Source organism: Vitis vinifera, chromosome 18 (assembly GCF_030704535.1).
Source record: "Vitis vinifera cultivar Pinot Noir 40024 chromosome 18, ASM3070453v1".
Classification (NCBI taxonomy): Eukaryota; Viridiplantae; Streptophyta; class Magnoliopsida; order Vitales; family Vitaceae; genus Vitis; species Vitis vinifera.
Genome location: NC_081822.1, coordinates 23433323 through 23450811, shown reverse-complemented (window position 1 = coordinate 23450811; position 17489 = coordinate 23433323). Strand labels below are relative to the sequence as shown.

General features: G+C 35.4%; 3 protein-coding genes across 6 annotated transcripts; 2 read left to right on the top strand and 1 right to left on the bottom strand.

Annotated features, from left to right (window-relative positions):
- Positions 1–431: 431 nt before the first annotated feature.
- LOC100854983 (UDP-rhamnose/UDP-galactose transporter 5) lies at positions 432–7595 on the top strand. 3 transcript variants are annotated; one of them, XM_010666872.3, is made up of 7 exons: positions 446–731; positions 920–1122; positions 2376–2621; positions 4947–5131; positions 5214–5414; positions 5727–5888; positions 6986–7595. In XM_010666872.3, the coding sequence occupies exons 3-7, from the start codon at positions 2492–2494 to the stop codon at positions 7313–7315; spliced, it is 1008 nt and encodes a 335-aa protein (XP_010665174.1). In that variant the 5' UTR covers positions 446–731; positions 920–1122; positions 2376–2491; the 3' UTR covers positions 7316–7595. The 3 variants fall into 3 exon arrangements, with proteins under 3 accessions (XP_003634527.1, XP_010665174.1, XP_019072315.1); XM_003634479.4 differs by lacking the exon at positions 920–1122 and having other exon boundaries at positions 432–731; XM_019216770.2 differs by lacking the exons at positions 446–731; positions 920–1122 and adding an exon at positions 1631–1848.
- Positions 7596–9629: 2034 nt separating this feature from the next.
- Positions 9630–10815, top strand: LOC104877302 (uncharacterized). Its single transcript, XM_010666873.3, has 2 exons — positions 9630–10401; positions 10499–10815. Exons 1-2 carry the CDS (start codon positions 9630–9632, stop codon positions 10813–10815), a joined length of 1089 nt encoding a protein of 362 aa, XP_010665175.3.
- Positions 10816–13883: 3068 nt separating this feature from the next.
- Positions 13884–17149, bottom strand: LOC100245272 (small ribosomal subunit protein uS13z/uS13y/uS13x). 2 transcript variants are annotated; one of them, XM_002262666.4, is made up of 4 exons: positions 16975–17149; positions 16727–16887; positions 14808–14996; positions 13884–14240 (listed from the first exon to the last, which is right to left on the bottom strand). In XM_002262666.4, exons 1-4 carry the CDS (start codon positions 16975–16977, stop codon positions 14135–14137), a joined length of 459 nt encoding a protein of 152 aa, XP_002262702.1. In that variant the 5' UTR covers positions 16978–17149; the 3' UTR covers positions 13884–14134. The 2 variants fall into 2 exon arrangements, with proteins under 2 accessions (XP_002262702.1, XP_059590449.1); XM_059734466.1 differs by lacking the exon at positions 13884–14240 and having other exon boundaries at positions 14567–14996; positions 16975–17105.
- Between the last annotated feature and the right edge of the window lie 340 nt (positions 17150–17489).

Sequence of the window (17489 nt, the reverse complement as noted above, 5' to 3'; positions counted from 1 at the left end):
ATTTTTTAACATTATAAGTGATTTTCAAAATTTTAAAAGTGTTTTCTAAATTTTTTCAATTACCTATATTTGTTTTAAAAAACACTTTTTTATCTAAAAATATTTCTTAAAATTAATGTGAAAACGATGTCAATAAGAGATTAAAAAAAAAAAAAAGGGAAAAAAAACCAAATAGATTACACATCAATAATCAAAATCTTTCATTTTCAACAATCTTTTGATAGGAAAAGAAAGAGACGAGGGAACAACACAAAATAGATTCCATTTATTGACATGTACCTAACAAAATCACCTTAGCATAATTTTGCATTTCTTTTTTCTTTTTTTATTAATAAAAGTAAAATAAAGAATAAAAAATAATTGAAAAGCAAAATGGAGAAAATGTAGCCAAAAATCAAATGATTCCTGAAGTAAAGGAATAATAATAGTGTGGATTTTGTATCGCACTGTCACATGTAAGAGGCACCAAGGCTAAGCATCCGTGTTTGGATTGGCTGCCTGCTTTTCACCTCCACGAGGTCTTCATTCTCCAACCGAACTTCTCTCTCTTCAAATTCCTCCAAATATTACACAATACAAAAACAGAAACCATCCAACACAAATATGAAATACCTATATATAAATCATTTTCACAGCTCTCCTTTTTAGCATTTTGCTCTTTCTCTCCTCTTCTCTCCCACTCCCACACCCCCCTCTCCCTCCTGATTCCGGCACAATCCGCGTCTGAAACGGTGCGTCTCCGAGCTCTGAAGTTTCTGTGTTTTGTGATTTGTGATTTGTGATTTATGATTTGTGTGCGATTTTTTTTTGTTTTTTTTTTATAATTTTGACTGTGTGGTGGATCTGCTGGTTGTGTGTGGTATTTGTGAGGTCAATGCTGGAGTTTGGAGATCTAAATGCGAAATTGTGTTTTGTGTAGATCTGATGCGGAATGTTCCAATTGTGTGAGAATTTATATGCTTGATCTGGAATTTGGTAGATCTGTCAGAGTTCGTGATCGGTTTTAGGGAGTTTGTTTTATTTTACACAGCGATCTTATGGTTTCTGAGAGGAATTTGTGTTGTTTATTGAGGTTGAAAACGACATGGTTATGAGGATTTTTTGGGAGTTTGGAAATTTTAGGTTTGGAGATTCTTTGGCTGACTTTGAGAGCCTATAATTCTGCGATTTTTATGCTTTTCGTTATTCTACTTTTTGGAATGGAATTATTTTTGTCTTAAGATGAAGAATCAGCGATTTTAGGTACACAATCATGAGAAATTGCTGTGTTACAGATGATGTGGGTCCTACTATTTTAATTTTTGTAATGAGATTATTATTAGTTCTTTTTTTAAAAAAAAAAAGAGAATCAGCTATTTATAAAGTACAACTCTATCATGTTGGAGAGAAATGAGATTTATTTGTTTACTAGGTTCTCTATCTCATTACACACGTCTAAATTTGTCAGTAGCAAATTAGCAGTGCTACAAGATTTTTCTGAACAATTCATTTAATAATGCTATAATTGTTTTTTCTTTTTTCATAAATTGATACGGGTGAATTATTCTTTATTTTTTATAAAATGATGTTCTAACAATGGAAGTTGGATTTGCCCTTTTGAATGTATCTATAGTTTACCTCATAATGGTCTAAGTATTGTTCCAATGAGAATCTCAAATCATAGAGTACTATATAATTGCTCAAAAATTGTTGAAGACTTTGAATGACAGGAAGACATTAGGTGAGTTGGTTTGAGTTGAAGACTTTGAAATGTGGAGGGGAGAGCAGGACAGACATTTCTAGAGCATAGGAATTTTGAAATCTGAAGCTTTAATGCAAGTTGTTGCCACTCACTTGTTGAATGGCATGGTAGGATTTGTTTTGCTAACCTCCAAAATCTTTGTTTAAAATTATGGCACATGGGATAAGTGAATTTTCTAATTTTTATGCAAACTTATTTGCAAATAATGAAAGAACCAATGTATATGTCAAAAGTTACAAATTAGCTTTGTACTTTTTATGTAAATTTCTTTTCAAATAAAGAAGGAAAGAGGGTGTTCATTTAGTGTTACGCATTAGCTTATTTCTTGTTGCTGTTACTTCTTGATGTGTTGATATACTTGAATTTTTGTTGTTATGCATGGCGAGATTATTTCATAAGTTCTTTTCACTGTGAGTTAATTTAAAGACTAAACTCTCTGTTCTCAAGTTTTTGGAGCAACATGTAATGTTCTTTAAATTATTTTTTGTGTACATTGTCAGTGATTGTGCAATAGTACAATAGTCATCCCTGTAATTTTCTGCTATCATATTGATAATTGTAACTGCATATTCCGTAATTTTGATTGTGTTATATTATGCCAATTTTCTTATTTGTTCCAATTTTATGTCCTCAGGAATTCTTGTTGTTGAAGTGGATAAAACTCTCGGACCATATGTTGAAGTGTGTGAACTTCTTTATGGAAGCTGAGGGCAAAAATTTCCTGTGATCAATTGGAAGAAATAAATTAAAATGGCTCCAGCAAGCAAGGCCGATAAGAAGGCAGCACTAGATGCAGCCGCATGGATGTTCAATGTTGTCACTTCTGTTGGGATTATCCTTGTCAACAAAGCATTAATGGCTACATATGGATTCAGTTTTGGTAATTCTTTTCTAAAGTAAATTTGCGTTTTTTCTTTGATTAATTTCTTTTGCCTGTGTATATTTTTTACATGCATGTGTGGATAATTCTCACTTCTTAACAAATAAATAAGCATATTTTATTTTTTATTGTGAATACTTGCATTTTACTGGTAAGCTTTTTTTTCTCCCTGAATTAAGTAATAGGATATACCTTCAACCAATGATTAATGCAAAACTAGTTTGATAGGGGGATAGGACATCTATTGCAGTTGCTTTGGAGTTACATGGAGTATTGTTTGATTAAAAAATGTATAAATGTGCCAGGTCCAGAGTTGACAATTTGATTGTATTGGAATGGTGTCAAATTCACTTTCTTTTTTGAGTGCTATCTTCATCTTCTTCCAATGTCTTTTAGTTGTTATGCTTCTTTTCTTTCCCTTTCTAACAACTGCTGCAACTCTTTCTGTGTCTCAAATTTTCATTTTCATTTTTTGTATTGCATTTTAGTTTGTTTTGCTTATTTGCTTTTTGTTTTCCTTTTGTAAACAACTGCTGTGGTCCTCTTCACCTTGTTTCTTTTCTTGAATCTCTGTTTTGTTCCTACATGCATTTCATTTGATTATATTCCTTTTCTCCTTTCAACATTACCCATTTCACTTATGCTACTTGTTTCAAATTCTTCTATCTTGTTATTTTCTGTCCCACTTTTTTCAGTTTTTGTTTTTTTTTCCATTCTCGCTTATATTGTCCGGAGGAAACTTTCATAATTAGGTTGATCCATTTGATCCAGGCTGGGTCTCCTCATCTTGAATTTTGCTGGTCACTCTTAGGCTGGGTTGAAGGAGTTAGCAACATCAGGATGGTTTTCACATATTTTATTTGTATATAAAAATAAACTCTGGATGTTGATAAACTAAAGAATGATGGAAGAATTTGCAAAAAAGAAACTTTCTAGTGAACAATTTCGTTGTTAGCGCTCAACCTTCATATAGACAGATATCTTAAAAGCTCCAATTCAAAAATTAGGAAATAATCACTTGCAATTTTTCTAATTATGATTCTGTTCTATTCAACATTTGCTGTTTGTCACATTTTGGAATTAGTGGAATGGTTAATTGTTCATTAGGTAAAACTTAATGTGTTTATGTTCCATTTTATTTTAATTTTTATAAGAAGACTTCATTTTATTCTTTAGCTTATTCTTGCCCTTGCTATACCAAGTTGTTGAGCATAAAATCAAATCCAAGATGAATTTTTATGGTTTTTTATTCTTGATAATGAGAAAGCATTGATGGTTGGGCTTTGATAGGGGGTAAATGATTACATAGAACTGTAGATAGAAGTCTCAGCCTAGTGTTTCAAATTAAGTTGGAGTAGGATAGAATTTATGCAGTGCTACTTCATTTATGAGTTGGACATGCCCTAAGACAAGGTGTTTTATGTATATATGGATTGGAAATTAACCAATAACATGGCTTGTGGGTGGTTACATGATCTGTAGATGAGTCCTATGCCCCATGCCCTAGCAGGGGTGAACTGGATATGCCCTAAAACAAAGTTTTTTTCTTTTCTTTTTGTGTGTGTGTGTGTTTCTATGACATGGATTTAAAGTTTCCTAGTAATGTGGCTTATGGGTGGTTAGTACTCCAAAACTTAGTGGGAGTAGGTCTGAAAATACTGAGAAAAATTTTGAGCAATTGAGAAATTTTGCCATTCTAATATTGACTTGATTATACAAGAACAGAGAGACTATTATGAATATGCACAACAATCTTAAAACATGGATATATGGTTTTGTATATCAAATTAATGAGAGTTTTTATGGAACAATGATGCCATCATTCACAAGTAGATGAAATGTCAGAGGATTGAAAGTAAAGGTAGTTGATTGGCAAGAGTACTATGTGAAAAAGCGGAAGTGTGTAGAAGAGCCTTAATTATAAGCCTATAGTTGATAATGGAAGGAAGAATTGATTGAGATGATTTACTTGAGTGTAGAAATAAATATAATAGCACTGGTGATATTAGCTTTGATATAGGTTAGAGATTTTAAAAATATTTGCCAGTGAAGACTAAAGACAAATGACATGGATCAAAGTATTGCAAAATCAAAAGTCGCTAGAATCCTGTAAGAAGATCTAGATTTATAAATATTTATGCAGTTGAGGGAAATAGTTGGAAATGGCTTTGGTGATTATATCTTTGCGCTCTTGCAAAGACATAGATCACAGAGGTTTTTTACATAGAATGTTTATTTCAATATATATATATATATATTGGTAGCAATAAGCATGATGCTCATCATTTGTTTGTTTTGAATTTTAATTACTTTAATTTTTTGCAGCTACAACATTAACTGGCTTGCATTTTGTTACCACAACCTTGATGACGGCTATTCTTAGGTGGCTTGGATACATCCAACCCTCTCATCTCCCCCTTCCAGAGCTTCTGAAATTTGTATTATTTGCGAACTTCTCTATTGTTGGAATGAATGTTAGTTTAATGTGGAACTCAGTAGGGTTCTATCAGGTATATTCTGATTGCTCTGTGTGTTTAAGCTTACATTTTATTGTAATAATTGCAGAAGTTACATCTCTAATTTAACTGTCAGATTGCAAAGCTGAGTATGATCCCTGTGTCCTGCCTTTTGGAAGTTGTCTTGGACAAGATCCGGTATTCAAGAGACACAAAGCTCAGCATATCAGTTGTTCTCCTTGGTGTTGCTGTTTGCACTGTCACTGATGTGAGTGTAAATACCAGAGGTTTCATTGCTGCCTTTATTGCAGTTTGGAGCACTTCTCTGCAACAGTATGTAAGTTTTCCATTTCTCTCTAAAAGATATGGTTCATTGCTACATACATAAAGTATTTTACTAGTTCATCTAATAAGAAATCTTGCTGTCTCTGTCTCTCTCCATATATGTGTGTGTGTGCATATATATATATATGCATATAGTTTAGATTTTCAGCTGAAACAAAATTTTCAGTTGTAAATTTTGATGATTGACTAATCTGTAATTCTTTTTTGTTTAGATCAATTACTGAATGTTCCAAATTACAAAATTCTCACAAGTCTGTTGCTCTAAATGTCTTATCTCTTATTGTTCTTGTTCTTGTATATGCAGTATGTGCATTTCCTTCAACGGAAGTATTCACTTAGTTCTTTCAACCTATTGGGACATACTGCCCCAGCCCAGGCTGGATCGCTGCTTTTATTAGGCCCCTTTCTGGATTATTGGTTGACAAACAAAAGAGTTGACATGTACCAATATAACACAGCATCCTTGGTAAGTACTACAGCAATCCATGACCATCACTTTTATACCTGGATATGATAATTTTTAAACCTTGGCCCAACTTTATGTGCATGTGGATTTGTACATGGTTCTAGATGTAGTTTTAGTCTCCACATAATTGTGATCTATTTATATGCACTCATATGCTTGTCCATAATTATATCCATATTGGCAAATACATGCATGACCTCATGTTCAATAAATGCCATCTGCCCAATACTTCACTTTTAATTATATTTACAACCTCATCTCCACCTAGGCCTACATGCTGGAAGATTTTTTCTTTTTAATCAGTATAGACTGGTAAAACCAGTAGATCCTATTTTCTTAAAGGTCCAATTTCTCCATTTCGAAAGCTGCTGAATGCTGATGATTGGTAGTAAGCAAAAACCTCAAGCAGTTTAAGTGTATTGCTTATGATATCAGCTTAATAACTAACCCTAGTTTCATCACATGTGATCATGTTTTTACCAAAACTTTTGAGCCTTGGTCGATAAATACAAAAGGGTCATGTATAGCATTCCTGAAAACCTACCCTTGAGGCCGGACTTAAGTGGTAAAGGGATGGGAAGGGTTTGTGGAAGGTTTCAGGTTCAAGTCCCAATGGAGACAAAAATTCACCTATATATAAAATAAAAAAAAATCATTCCTGAAAACCTGAGCTGATCCAGTTTGAATACCTCAGAAAGGATTCCTTAATGGATTGTTTTTTTTTGGGCTGTAGCCATTGGTGTAATTTAAGTTTGAACTAATTCTATGCTTCTCTTAGAAGCCCAGTGTTTGTCCCATGTTTGCTATGTTTTGTTTACAGACGAAGTGTGCTCAACATGCTAGCTTATAAATAGATCTCATAGTTTTTCAGGATTTAAACTCCAAATAAACTTGCTAGAAATTATCATCAGTTCCCGACCTAATACGACTGGAATTGAAATCTGGTGTCCCACACATGTTCATAAAAAGATGCCTTTCTATTTGCTTACAGGAAAAGGGTGAATTTCCTCTAGTTCACTTTATTCCTAGCATTGTGCCTTGCTATTTGTCTTTACAAGAATGATCTCTCACTTGCCTCGTTGTCTTGGCTTTTGCAGATATTTATAATCCTTTCATGTACTATCGCGGTAGGGACCAACCTCAGCCAGTTCATATGCATTGGTAGATTCACAGCTGTCTCCTTTCAAGTACTTGGCCATATGAAGACAATCCTTGTTTTGATTATGGGATTTTTCTTCTTTGGGAAAGAGGGTCTCAATTTGCAAGTGGTTCTGGGCATGATCATTGCTGTAGTTGGAATGATGTGGTATGGCAATGCCTCATCTAAACCTGGTGGGAAGGAGCGTTGGAGCCATTCACTCCCCACCAGCAAACAGCAAAAGCATGGGGGCTTATCAGAATCCAGTGAACATGATGGGAAAATCTAAACCGCCGTCTTGTAGGATAAGTTAAGCATACAAGATTTTAGCTGATTCCAGGAAATTATTTATTGTCTGAGATTAGAACCAATCATCCGCTTCTAATTATTCTTGCTCAATTCTGTAATTCTTGTTTTCCTTTTTATTGGTATTGATTATGAATGTTTCTGGATATAGGGTTAGATTCCCTACAAATTTTCCTCTTTTGTTTCATGATTATAATTTTACAGTAATTAATTTTTTTCCCTTATACGGTTCAAATATAAGCTAGTTTTATGGTTGAAGCCAATCTGTGGCTTGTATTTTGTATTGAAATCATAGCCAATTTGAGTAGAGTAAAAAGCTTTGTTAACTAGCCAACTAATTTTGAAGTCAAAAAGAGCATATTCCTCCGATAGGATCCAAACAAGTTTTGCTCAATCTCCAAAACAGATAAAAGAAAGAATTTTTAATTGTTTGGTCCATGCTTTCACAATTATCGAAAGCTCTCCTATTCATTTCTTACCATAAAATCCAAAACAAGTCCATGCTTTCGCAGTTATCAAAAGCTCTCCTATTCCTCTCGTTATAAAATCCAAAACAAACACAATGGAACAACCTTCCAAGCCTATTTTTTCGTGCCAACTTAGAAGGACCTTTCTAACTAAAGAGTGCATCACCCATTGGATACCAAAAAGTGCAAAAGCCAACTACCACAAAAGACGAGCTTTCGAACAATGAATGAGAATATAACCACTTATTTCTTCTTCCTCCTAACACAAGTAGCATCTATTAGGAATCCTCCAAACCCTCCCTTCGAGTTGATTTAGAGTCAAAATTTTGACCTAAGTTGCTTCCCAAGCGAAAAAGCTAATTCTCAAAGGCGACACCATGTCATAAGCGAATGACTCCACTCTTAGGACTTAACAAAAAAAGCTACATCCTTTGTATGCAGCCAAACCACAACGTTGTTAGTCTCCAAAGAGATGGAGTGTGCAAACAACCTCCTAAAGAAGGTTTGTACCTCCTCTAGTTCCTGCCTAGTAAATCTAGGACTCTAATTACCATCCTCCCAAAGGTCACTCATCCAAGCATTTTTTGAGGTAGCTATGGAATATAGCTCTGAAAATGACTCCTTCAAGGACGAGTCCCCACACCACTTGTCCTTCTAGAACTTAACCCTATTGCCAAACCCAAACTTAAACCCAATTCTAATCTTGAAAATTTCTTAGTTACCTCCGATTGCCTTCTACACCCCACACCATACCCATAGTTCTGAAAGGCACGCCTAGGCTCGGGGCGGCGCAACGCCACCCTCCGGTGCCTCGCCTGAAGAGAGGCGACGCCCCTTCACGAAGGCGCTCGCCTCCAGCAAGGCGCGAGGCGGTCGCCAGAGTCGCCTCCGACGGCCCGACCAGGTACGCGCTCCTCCTTCTTCTTCTTCTTCTTCTTCTTCTTCTTCTTCTTCCTCTTCCTCCTCCAGTTGGGTTGCAGAGACGGGGCAGCAGCCCTAATTTTTTATTTTTATTTTCTGGGCCCAAAACGACGTCGTTTTGGACACTGTGCACTTAAGTGAACAGGAACCAAAACGACGTCGTTTTGGAGCCTATTCATTTAAGTGATCAGGGACCAAAACGACGTCGTTTTGGACCCTGTTCTTTTTAAAAAAAAAAACTCCTTCCATCCAGCCCCCTTTTCTAGTCTTTCTCAACCCGAGACCACTGCCATTTTTTGCCCTAGCCTCTTCCGTGCTGGAGAAGTGAAGAAGAAGAAGAAAAAGAAGAAGAAAAATAGGGGGAAAATAGGAGAAAAATAAAGGGGAAATAGTCACATACCTTCTAGACCTCGGTATTTTTCTTTTTTCTTCACTTTTCTGCATTTTTTTCCATTCTTACCTCATAACTCTCATTGGTAATTTTTTTTATAAAAAATATAAATATTATATTTTGAGTTTTTGACATGAAAATTTTACAAAATAAAAATAAATAAATAAAAAACACTCATGCATATTTGTTGTTAATGTGATATTTGATAATGTGATATGCATTTTTTTTTCAATTTTTTTTCTTAATTTAATTATAATTATTTTATTGTGGAGTATAGATAATTTGTTTGCAAGATGGATAATGAGAGTGAAACTCAAGTGGACTCTAGTGCAAGTGGAAGAAGAGATCCGAGGTGGAAATATGGTCGTTTGGTTAATGAAAAAGATTTGAACACCATCATATGCATTTTTTGTGATAAAGAAACCAAAGGAGGCATCTATAGACACAAACAACATCTTGTTGGTGGATATAGAAATGCTAAAAAGTGTAGAAAATGTCTAGAACATGTTAGAGAAGAAATGGAAGAGTATATGAGTTCCAAGAAAAATCAAAAAGAGCAAATGAATATAGGGAGCGAATATGTTAATGAAGATTTGTTTGGTTTGGAAGATGAAGATATTGGTGAGGAGATTAATAGTAGAACGAATGTCACCAACATTTCTAGTGGAGGTAGTAATCGAGGAGGAAGTGGTGGTAGAACGTTTTCTTCAAAAAAACCAAGACAAAAAGGTCCTATGGATCATTTTTTCACTCCTAATGCAGAGATGGTTGTTCAAAATCAAAGGAGTGGAAAGATGAATCAAACTACCATCAATGATGCCTACAAAAAGGAAGCAAGAGAAAGAGCTTGCACGCTTATCACAAGATGGATGTATGAGGCTGCTATTCCATTTAATGCAATCACATATCCGAGTTTCCAACCAATGATTGAGGTTATTGGCCAATATGGTGTGGGTATGAAGGGACCAACTTTTCATGAGGTAAGAGTTACTAACCTTAAGAAAGAATTGGCTTTCACAAAAGATTTGATGAAAGATCATATGGTGGAATGGGGGAAAAATGGATGTTCAATTATGTCGGATGAATGGACCGATAGGAAAGAGAGAACTTTGGTGAACTTTTTGGTTAATTGTTCAAAGGGAACCATGTTCATGCAATCCATTGATGCTTCTTCAATGATTAAGACGGGAGAAAAGATGTTTGAGTTACTTGACAAATGGGTAGAGCAAGTTGGTGAAGAGAATGTTATTCAAGTTATAACAGATAATCACTCAAGTTATGTGATGGCAGGTAATAAATACTATTTCTTGAATTTTTATTTACTTTTAAAATTTGAATTATTTATCTTGAGAACTTATGTAAATTTATTATCTAAAATTTCATATAGGGAGGTTGTTAGAATTAAAGCGTCCACATTTGTATTGGACACCATGTGCTGCACATTGCCTTGACTTGATATTGGAAGATATTGGAAAGCTACCAAACATCAAGAGGACATTGGAGAGGGCTATATCACTAAATGGGTATATTTATAATCGCTCAGGGCTACTCAACATGATGAGGCGGTTTACTGGACAAAGGGAATTACTTAGGCCTGCTAAGACTCAGTTTGCAACTGCTTTCATCACATTATCGCGATTGCATGAACAAAAAAACAATTTGAGGAAGATGTTTACAAGCTCAGATTGGTCAGATAGTAAATGAGCAAAAGAGCAGAAGGGGAAAACTATAGCCAACATAGTTCTAATGCCTTCATTTTGGAACACTATTGTGTTTTGCTTAAAGGTTTCGGGTCCCCTAGTTCGTGTGCTTCGTTTGGTTGATGGTGAAAAAAAAGCTCCTATGGGATACATCTATGAGGCCATGAATAGAGCTAAGGATGCAATTGTGAGAAGTTTTAATGGAAATGAAGAGAAGTACAAAGAAATCTTCAACATCATTGATAAGAGGTGGGAGATTCAGCTTCATCGGCCTTTGCATGCAGTAGGGTACTTTTTGAACCCGGAATTCTTCTATGATAAGCCAGAAATAGAGCATGATGTCGAGATTATGAGTGATTTGTATAAATGCATCTTAAGGCTAACAAGAGACCCTGCTAAGCAAGAAAAAGTTGTGGCCGAAGTGAGTTTGTTCACAAATGCCCAAGGACTATTCGGGAATGAGTTAGCTGTTAGGACAAGAAAGACTAGAGTATCAGGTTAGTTATTTAGTTTTGTTTATTTAAATGATTAGATTGTATTTTTGCTAAAATAGGTGAAGTGTTTCACTAAATTGTTAATATCTATACTACAGCTGAATGGTGGGCTGCATATGGAGCTTCAGCTCCAAATTTGCAAAAGTTTGTAATGAAAGTCCTCAACTTAACATGCAATGCATCAGGTTGTGAACAGAATTGGAGCATCTTTGAAAATGTGAGTGACCAAATCCAAAATAATTACAAGTAATAGTCTAATAGAGTCTTGAATGTAACTTAAAAGTTAAAATTTTAAAATATATTTATGAGCTTATGAATTTTTGCAGATTCATAGCAAGAGGAGAAATAGGTTAGATCATCAACGCTTGAATGATTTGGTGTACATCAAGTATAATCGAGCCTTGAAGAGAAGATACAATGAACGTAACACCATTGACCCAATTTCCTTGAAAGATATAGATGATAGCAATGAATGGTTGATAGGGAGAATGGAAGATGAGGATTCTCATGGAGGTGCACAAGATGATTTTGTATTTGATGATGACAATTTGACATGGGGTGATGTTGCTAGAGCTGCTGGAGCTGAGGAGGCCAGGTTTGATACTAGAGCTAGAGCTAGAGCAAGCTCAAGCATAATACCACCAATAAGGGGGATAGCTTCAAGTTCTAGAACTTTGCCTTCTTATTCACTAATAGATGAAGATGAAGATGGAGACATGGTTGATTCAGCAGATGAAGAAGATGGGGAAGGCTACAAATGTGGTGATGGAAATGATGATGATGATGATTTTGTTGATTTAGAGGAGGAGTGATGATTGCTTGTTGTGGACAAATTTGTGATTTAAGTGTTTTTTTAATGATGTTTTTGAATTGTGGACAAATTTCATGTTTTGGACCTTTAGGTTTGGAAACTTTAGATTTGGATATGTATTAGGCAATTAGCAATATGGATTTGGATTTGTTTTTATGCTTGGAGTTCTTTATTTTTATGTTTTTTGTTTATTAAATTGAAGTTTTGGATGATATTTGATGATTTATGTGTTTAGGACAAATAAATGATTGTTAAATTTGATTATATTATATAAAAATATATATGTAAATTAGGGTGTGCCTCACTTCACTAAAGCCTGCGCCTTAGATGCGCCTTGCGCCTCAGGCTCCAGGACTACTTTGCGCCTTGGTGCGCCTTGAGCCTTTTAAAACTATGACCATACCCTTCTCTCACTTCTTTAATGCACCACATCCCCTTAACTTATTCATACTTGCCCACAATTACCCGTTTCCAAAGATGATTCATTTCAATTACAAATCTCCAAGACAATTTGCCCAAAAGAGCCTCATTGAAGATGGATAAATCCATTATGCCCAAACTCCCTTTTTGTTCCTCCAAGCGAACAATAGACCAATTCACCAAGTATAACTTTTGTTCCTAAGCCCTCCTCACAAAAAGTCCCTTTGAATTTTTTCCAATCTAACAACTACCCTCTTTGGGATGACAAAAAGAGACATGAAGTAAGTTGGCAAACTAGACAAAGTGCTCTTCACCAAATTTAACCTTTCACCTTTTGAAAGATAGTCTCTTCCATAAAGCTAGTCTTTTTTGGATCTTTCTTCCACCCTTTCCCAAACCCTAGGGGATTTCAAAAAGGCTCCCAACAAAAGCCCTAAATAGGTGGTTGGGAGGGCACCCATCTTGCAACCTAAAACTCTAACAAGATCCTCTAAGTTTGATCCCTAATAGGGATGAGCTCGCTTTTCTCTAAGTTCATCTTTAACACTTACATAACCTCAAACCACATAAAAATCCAACTCAAGTACTCAAGGTTTTCCTTACTAGCATCATAAAAATGAAGTATCGTCCACAAACAACAAATAAGAAACCTCCACCCCCCTCTATCTCTTCACCTTACTAGAAAGCCATCGAAAAAGCCTCCCTCGTTTACCCTCATAAGAACGAGGAAAAGGGCCTCCATTGCCAAGATGAACAAGCAAAGGGACAAAGGATCTCTATGTCTCAGATCCTTAGAACTTTGAAAGAAGTCTGAAGGGGACCCATTGACCAAGACATAGAAACGAACTATAGAGATGCACCATCTAATCCAACTAATCCATTTACAACCAAAACCCATTTTTTTCAACACTGCAAGAACAAAACTCCAGTTTACATAGTCATATGCCTTTTCAATATCCAACTTACAAATGACCCCTCTCAAGTTGGCTTTAACTCTAGAATCAATGACTTCATTTGCTATCAAAACAACATCCAAAATTTATCTCCACGCCACAAAGGCATGCTGAAAATCCAACATTAAGTTAATGCCAACTTAGTGTCAGGACAATGAAGGGACAATGAATAAATATCATTTGCTCCCTCCACTCTTGTTAATGTTAGGAATCCCTTTAACAAGCTTAGTTGCAAAACCATTCATTTACCTTGAGGCAAGAACCCCAACCCAACCCTCGTCACCCGCTCAGCCTCCTATAACAAACACAAGGACCACAACCAATAATCCCATCAACAAACATGTCAGATTTCTGGGAATCACAAGCAACATTGGAAAAAAGGCAAAGAAAAGAGTAGAAAATTGAAATGCTACATATCAATTCATGCTAATTTGGTGATATCTCACCCACGGATGTAGCTATAATCTAAATCCTTCACATAAGATCTCACCATGGTAGGTGGTTGATTAGAAAGACTGCAGATTTTGGATTTGAAATTCAACCAATATAAGAAAATTTGCATAAAAAAATCTGACTCTTCTTAACTGCAAAGGACTTGTGTGTCATCATAATATATAATTGTTCAAAGCAAAAACAATCCAAGGCTCAACGCTTCTTAGAGACACCAACAGTCTTTCCTCTACGACCTGTGGTCTTGGTGTGCTGGCCGCGAACACGGAGGCCCCAGTAGTGCCTCAGACCACGGTGGTTCCTGCATAACAGTATCAAGATTAGCTGAAAGTATCATGTTTCCCCACCTAGCCTAAACTTCATTCACAACCTACTACCACAAACAATGGACACGGTGCCCTGCAAGGAGTTAGTAGTTGTGAGTGCAGCGGACGCAGGTGTGTGTGTTGTGTGCGAATATAGTGAGAGAAAGAGGAAAAGGGATGGGATGGAGGCGGGGGTGTAAAGGTGTATTTTTCAACTCCTGGACTACTGAACAAATACATTGCCATCATTAGCCACCTTCCAACCATAACACATTTTTTTACTAAAAGACCTAGCACATGCAGAAACAGAAATCAATATTACCTTTTTTTCCCACATTGTAACAAATAAGCAATTATTCAATCAATCATAAGATGACAATACAAATGAAGAATATAATGATAGAGAGAACATGCTGCCAGCAAGCAATAACATGACTAAAATCCAAGAAACATAAGAAAAATGCTGCAGGTTGACAGAAACCAATGGATTCATGTAACAAGAAAGAGACCTGGATCTGTGTTCAAATAGAATAATCATTAAGGATAACATGGGAAATAATAACCTGATTTTCTTCAATCGCTCCAAGTCATCTCTCAACTTCATATCCAATGCATTTGAAACCACCTGAGAATATCTGCCATCCTTGTAATCCTTTTTCCTATTCAAAAACCAGTCAGGAATTTTGAATTGCCTAGGATTAGCAACAATAACCATGAGGTTCTCCAGCTCAGCAGCAGATAATTCACCAGCCCTGAGAGCATTAAACCAATTCAGATAGCAAATCAGATGCTTTGAAAAACTTAACATGTTACAGATAAAAACATAAAGACAAACATAAATATGAATCCCTCTTAAAAATGGATGCCCAACCAATCACAAAGTTCTTAAAAGTTTTGAGTATGAGAAAGTTTACAAAAGCTAGCTACACTACCCATTAGAAGCTACGATGTAAGTAAAACATTTTCTGCATAAATTAGTAAAATATTGAAAATCCAAAGGACCTAATAAACAGGGATGCTCAATAATGAAATAAAAAACTAATTAGCATGCCCTCAATATAAAACTAGAACTATTCAAAACAGAAGTAGAAAAATATATAACATCTATCGATATCAACATGAATACAATTTGCAGCCAGGCTTCCAATTCTTTGACTCTGCTGCTTAAACGATAAATCAATTATTTTTGTTGATAAGTTGATGTATATTTGATTGACTAAAGAGATTTATCTGTAACTAATTCTATTTGGAATACCTTTTATGTTATTGTCCACCTAGCCTTCAATTAAAGATAGGTTTACCGTGTAGATGCATTCTCACATCAACAGTTAAAATTGGATGAGATCAAATACACATTAGTTTGTATTCTTATTCTTATTATTTATTTCTTGTGTAATACATTAATTTGTGAATGGATTTTACCTGATGTGAAAGCTGAATTGATTGTGTTGTACAACTATCATGATTATTAATCCTCGAACCAAGTATTTTGAATTGTCCATATATAACACACAACTTATATCTAGTAGCACTAAAATATGCATTGAGAGAGAAAAAATCCTCACAATTTCTGAAATCCATGGACTCAATTCAATCCAGTTCAATCCTTCATTCACATTTTTTTTCCACCTAGAATGTTTTGTAGGACTCTTTGACCTTGAATTTTGAGTATCTTACTTTCATGTGATTCATAGGCTTCAACAACCAATTAATATTTCAAGATCAAGATTGTAGTACCATTTGTAAAAGTGGCCCCTGTATATCATATTAAGAATCAAAAATATGGTTGGAACAAATTATATCACAATATTTAAAGTCACATTAGATAATGCAACAAGCTACTGTTAACCAAAAATACGGTAAGATGCAAATCCATAATGAAAGTACAAAAGAAACGCAACACGCTACCATAAACCAAAAATACCGTAAGATGCAAACCTAAAATGAGAGTACATGAAAACCTCGTAAACAAGGCCAGCAATTAATGGAAATTAAGAAAAATAAAAAAGAAATAAGCAATCCTAGCCCTCTCAAAACAAAATTTTTTCTTGTTCAAAATAGATTTTCAGAGATTTCAATTAAAATCACTAGACATGCTTTTCATGCACATGTTCACAAAACTACCCAGCCTGGTAGACCAACCACAAATTGTTCAAAAATTGAACAATAGGAAACACTAGTAAGGCTATATTTGAGTTAGTGACTGCTTCACATGGTTAATACCAAGCCATCTGATACTGTAGAACACATATTCACTTGATGCAAGGCTATGTCCGATTAAATTATTACAAAGCTGGCCCTGGTTCAAGAATAAAGCATTTTAAATTCCAGTCATCCAACCTAATTTTGGTGTTCCCATTTTAGCTTTTTCTTCGTCATATCTAGCATTAAGAAGTGCATTAACTAAAATTCCAAATCCTTCCTTTCCCATATTTTCCGTGAAATCAAACAGAGGGCTTAGAATAAAAGAAAAGGCAGAGACCTTTTGTTCATGTCAACATCGGCCTTCTTGCAAACAATATTAGCGAATCGCCTCCCAATACCCTTGATTGACGTGAGGGCAAACATTATCTTCTGTTTCCCATCCACGTTCGTGTTCAGGACACGCAATATGTGCTGGAATTCTTCGTTCGCCACTAGCGACTGTAACCCAACGAAAGATTGAACAAACGTACATTAAATTATAGGCATTCTAAAGGAAGAACGAGAAGAGATTGAAACCCTGATTACCATTGTCGACGCAAAGATTGATGTTACTTTTGATTCTCGGCGTCTGAAGAAGCTCAAATGGGGTAGTTAGGGTTTTTGAGTGTACATACAGGGCCTCCAAGGCCCAACAACCCTAACACAGCCCGACGTGACCCAATCTTGTTCTTCATCAGAACAGTAATTTTAGCCCAACCAAGACAGCCCAGCCCAGCCCAGCCCAATCCTTTCATTTATGGTTTTATTTTTCCTCTATTTGTTTATTTTTTCTTCTTCCAATTTTTTTTTTCCTATTGGTTGTTTCCCTTATTCTTTTTGACTTTTAATATATATATATATATATATACATATATAAATTCGATGTTCTTTTTCGAGAAAAGTATGTTATAGGTCTTTGATATGCAAATAACTAGGATTTCAAAACCCAAGTTTACTATTTTCAAGTTAAATACAATGGTCCCAAAAATAATTTGGATTTTGAGCACTCTGGGTTGAGGTGTGATTTCATACCCAAATTGCCCTCCTCATTCAGCCATGTC

Excerpts from the sequence above, each read along its gene's own strand:
- LOC100854983 (XM_003634479.4), top strand. The coding sequence starts at position 2,492 with ATGGCTCCAGCAAGCAAGGCCGATAAGAAGGCAGCACTAGATGCAGCC. Across the intron at positions 2,622-4,946 it reads TACATATGGATTCAGTTTTG|CTACAACATTAACTGGCTTG; the intron begins GTAATTCTTTTC and ends AATTTTTTGCAG. Across the intron at positions 5,132-5,213 it reads ACTCAGTAGGGTTCTATCAG|ATTGCAAAGCTGAGTATGAT; the intron begins GTATATTCTGAT and ends TTTAACTGTCAG.
- LOC100245272 (XM_059734466.1), bottom strand. Across the intron at positions 14,997-16,726 it reads GATGTTGACATGAACAAAAG|GGCTGGTGAATTATCTGCTG; the intron begins GTCTCTGCCTTT and ends TAATGCTCTCAG.
- LOC104877302 (XM_010666873.3), top strand. The coding sequence starts at position 9,630 with ATGGAAGAGTATATGAGTTCCAAGAAAAATCAAAAAGAGCAAATGAAT. Across the intron at positions 10,402-10,498 it reads CTCAAGTTATGTGATGGCAG|GGAGGTTGTTAGAATTAAAG; the intron begins GTAATAAATACT and ends AATTTCATATAG.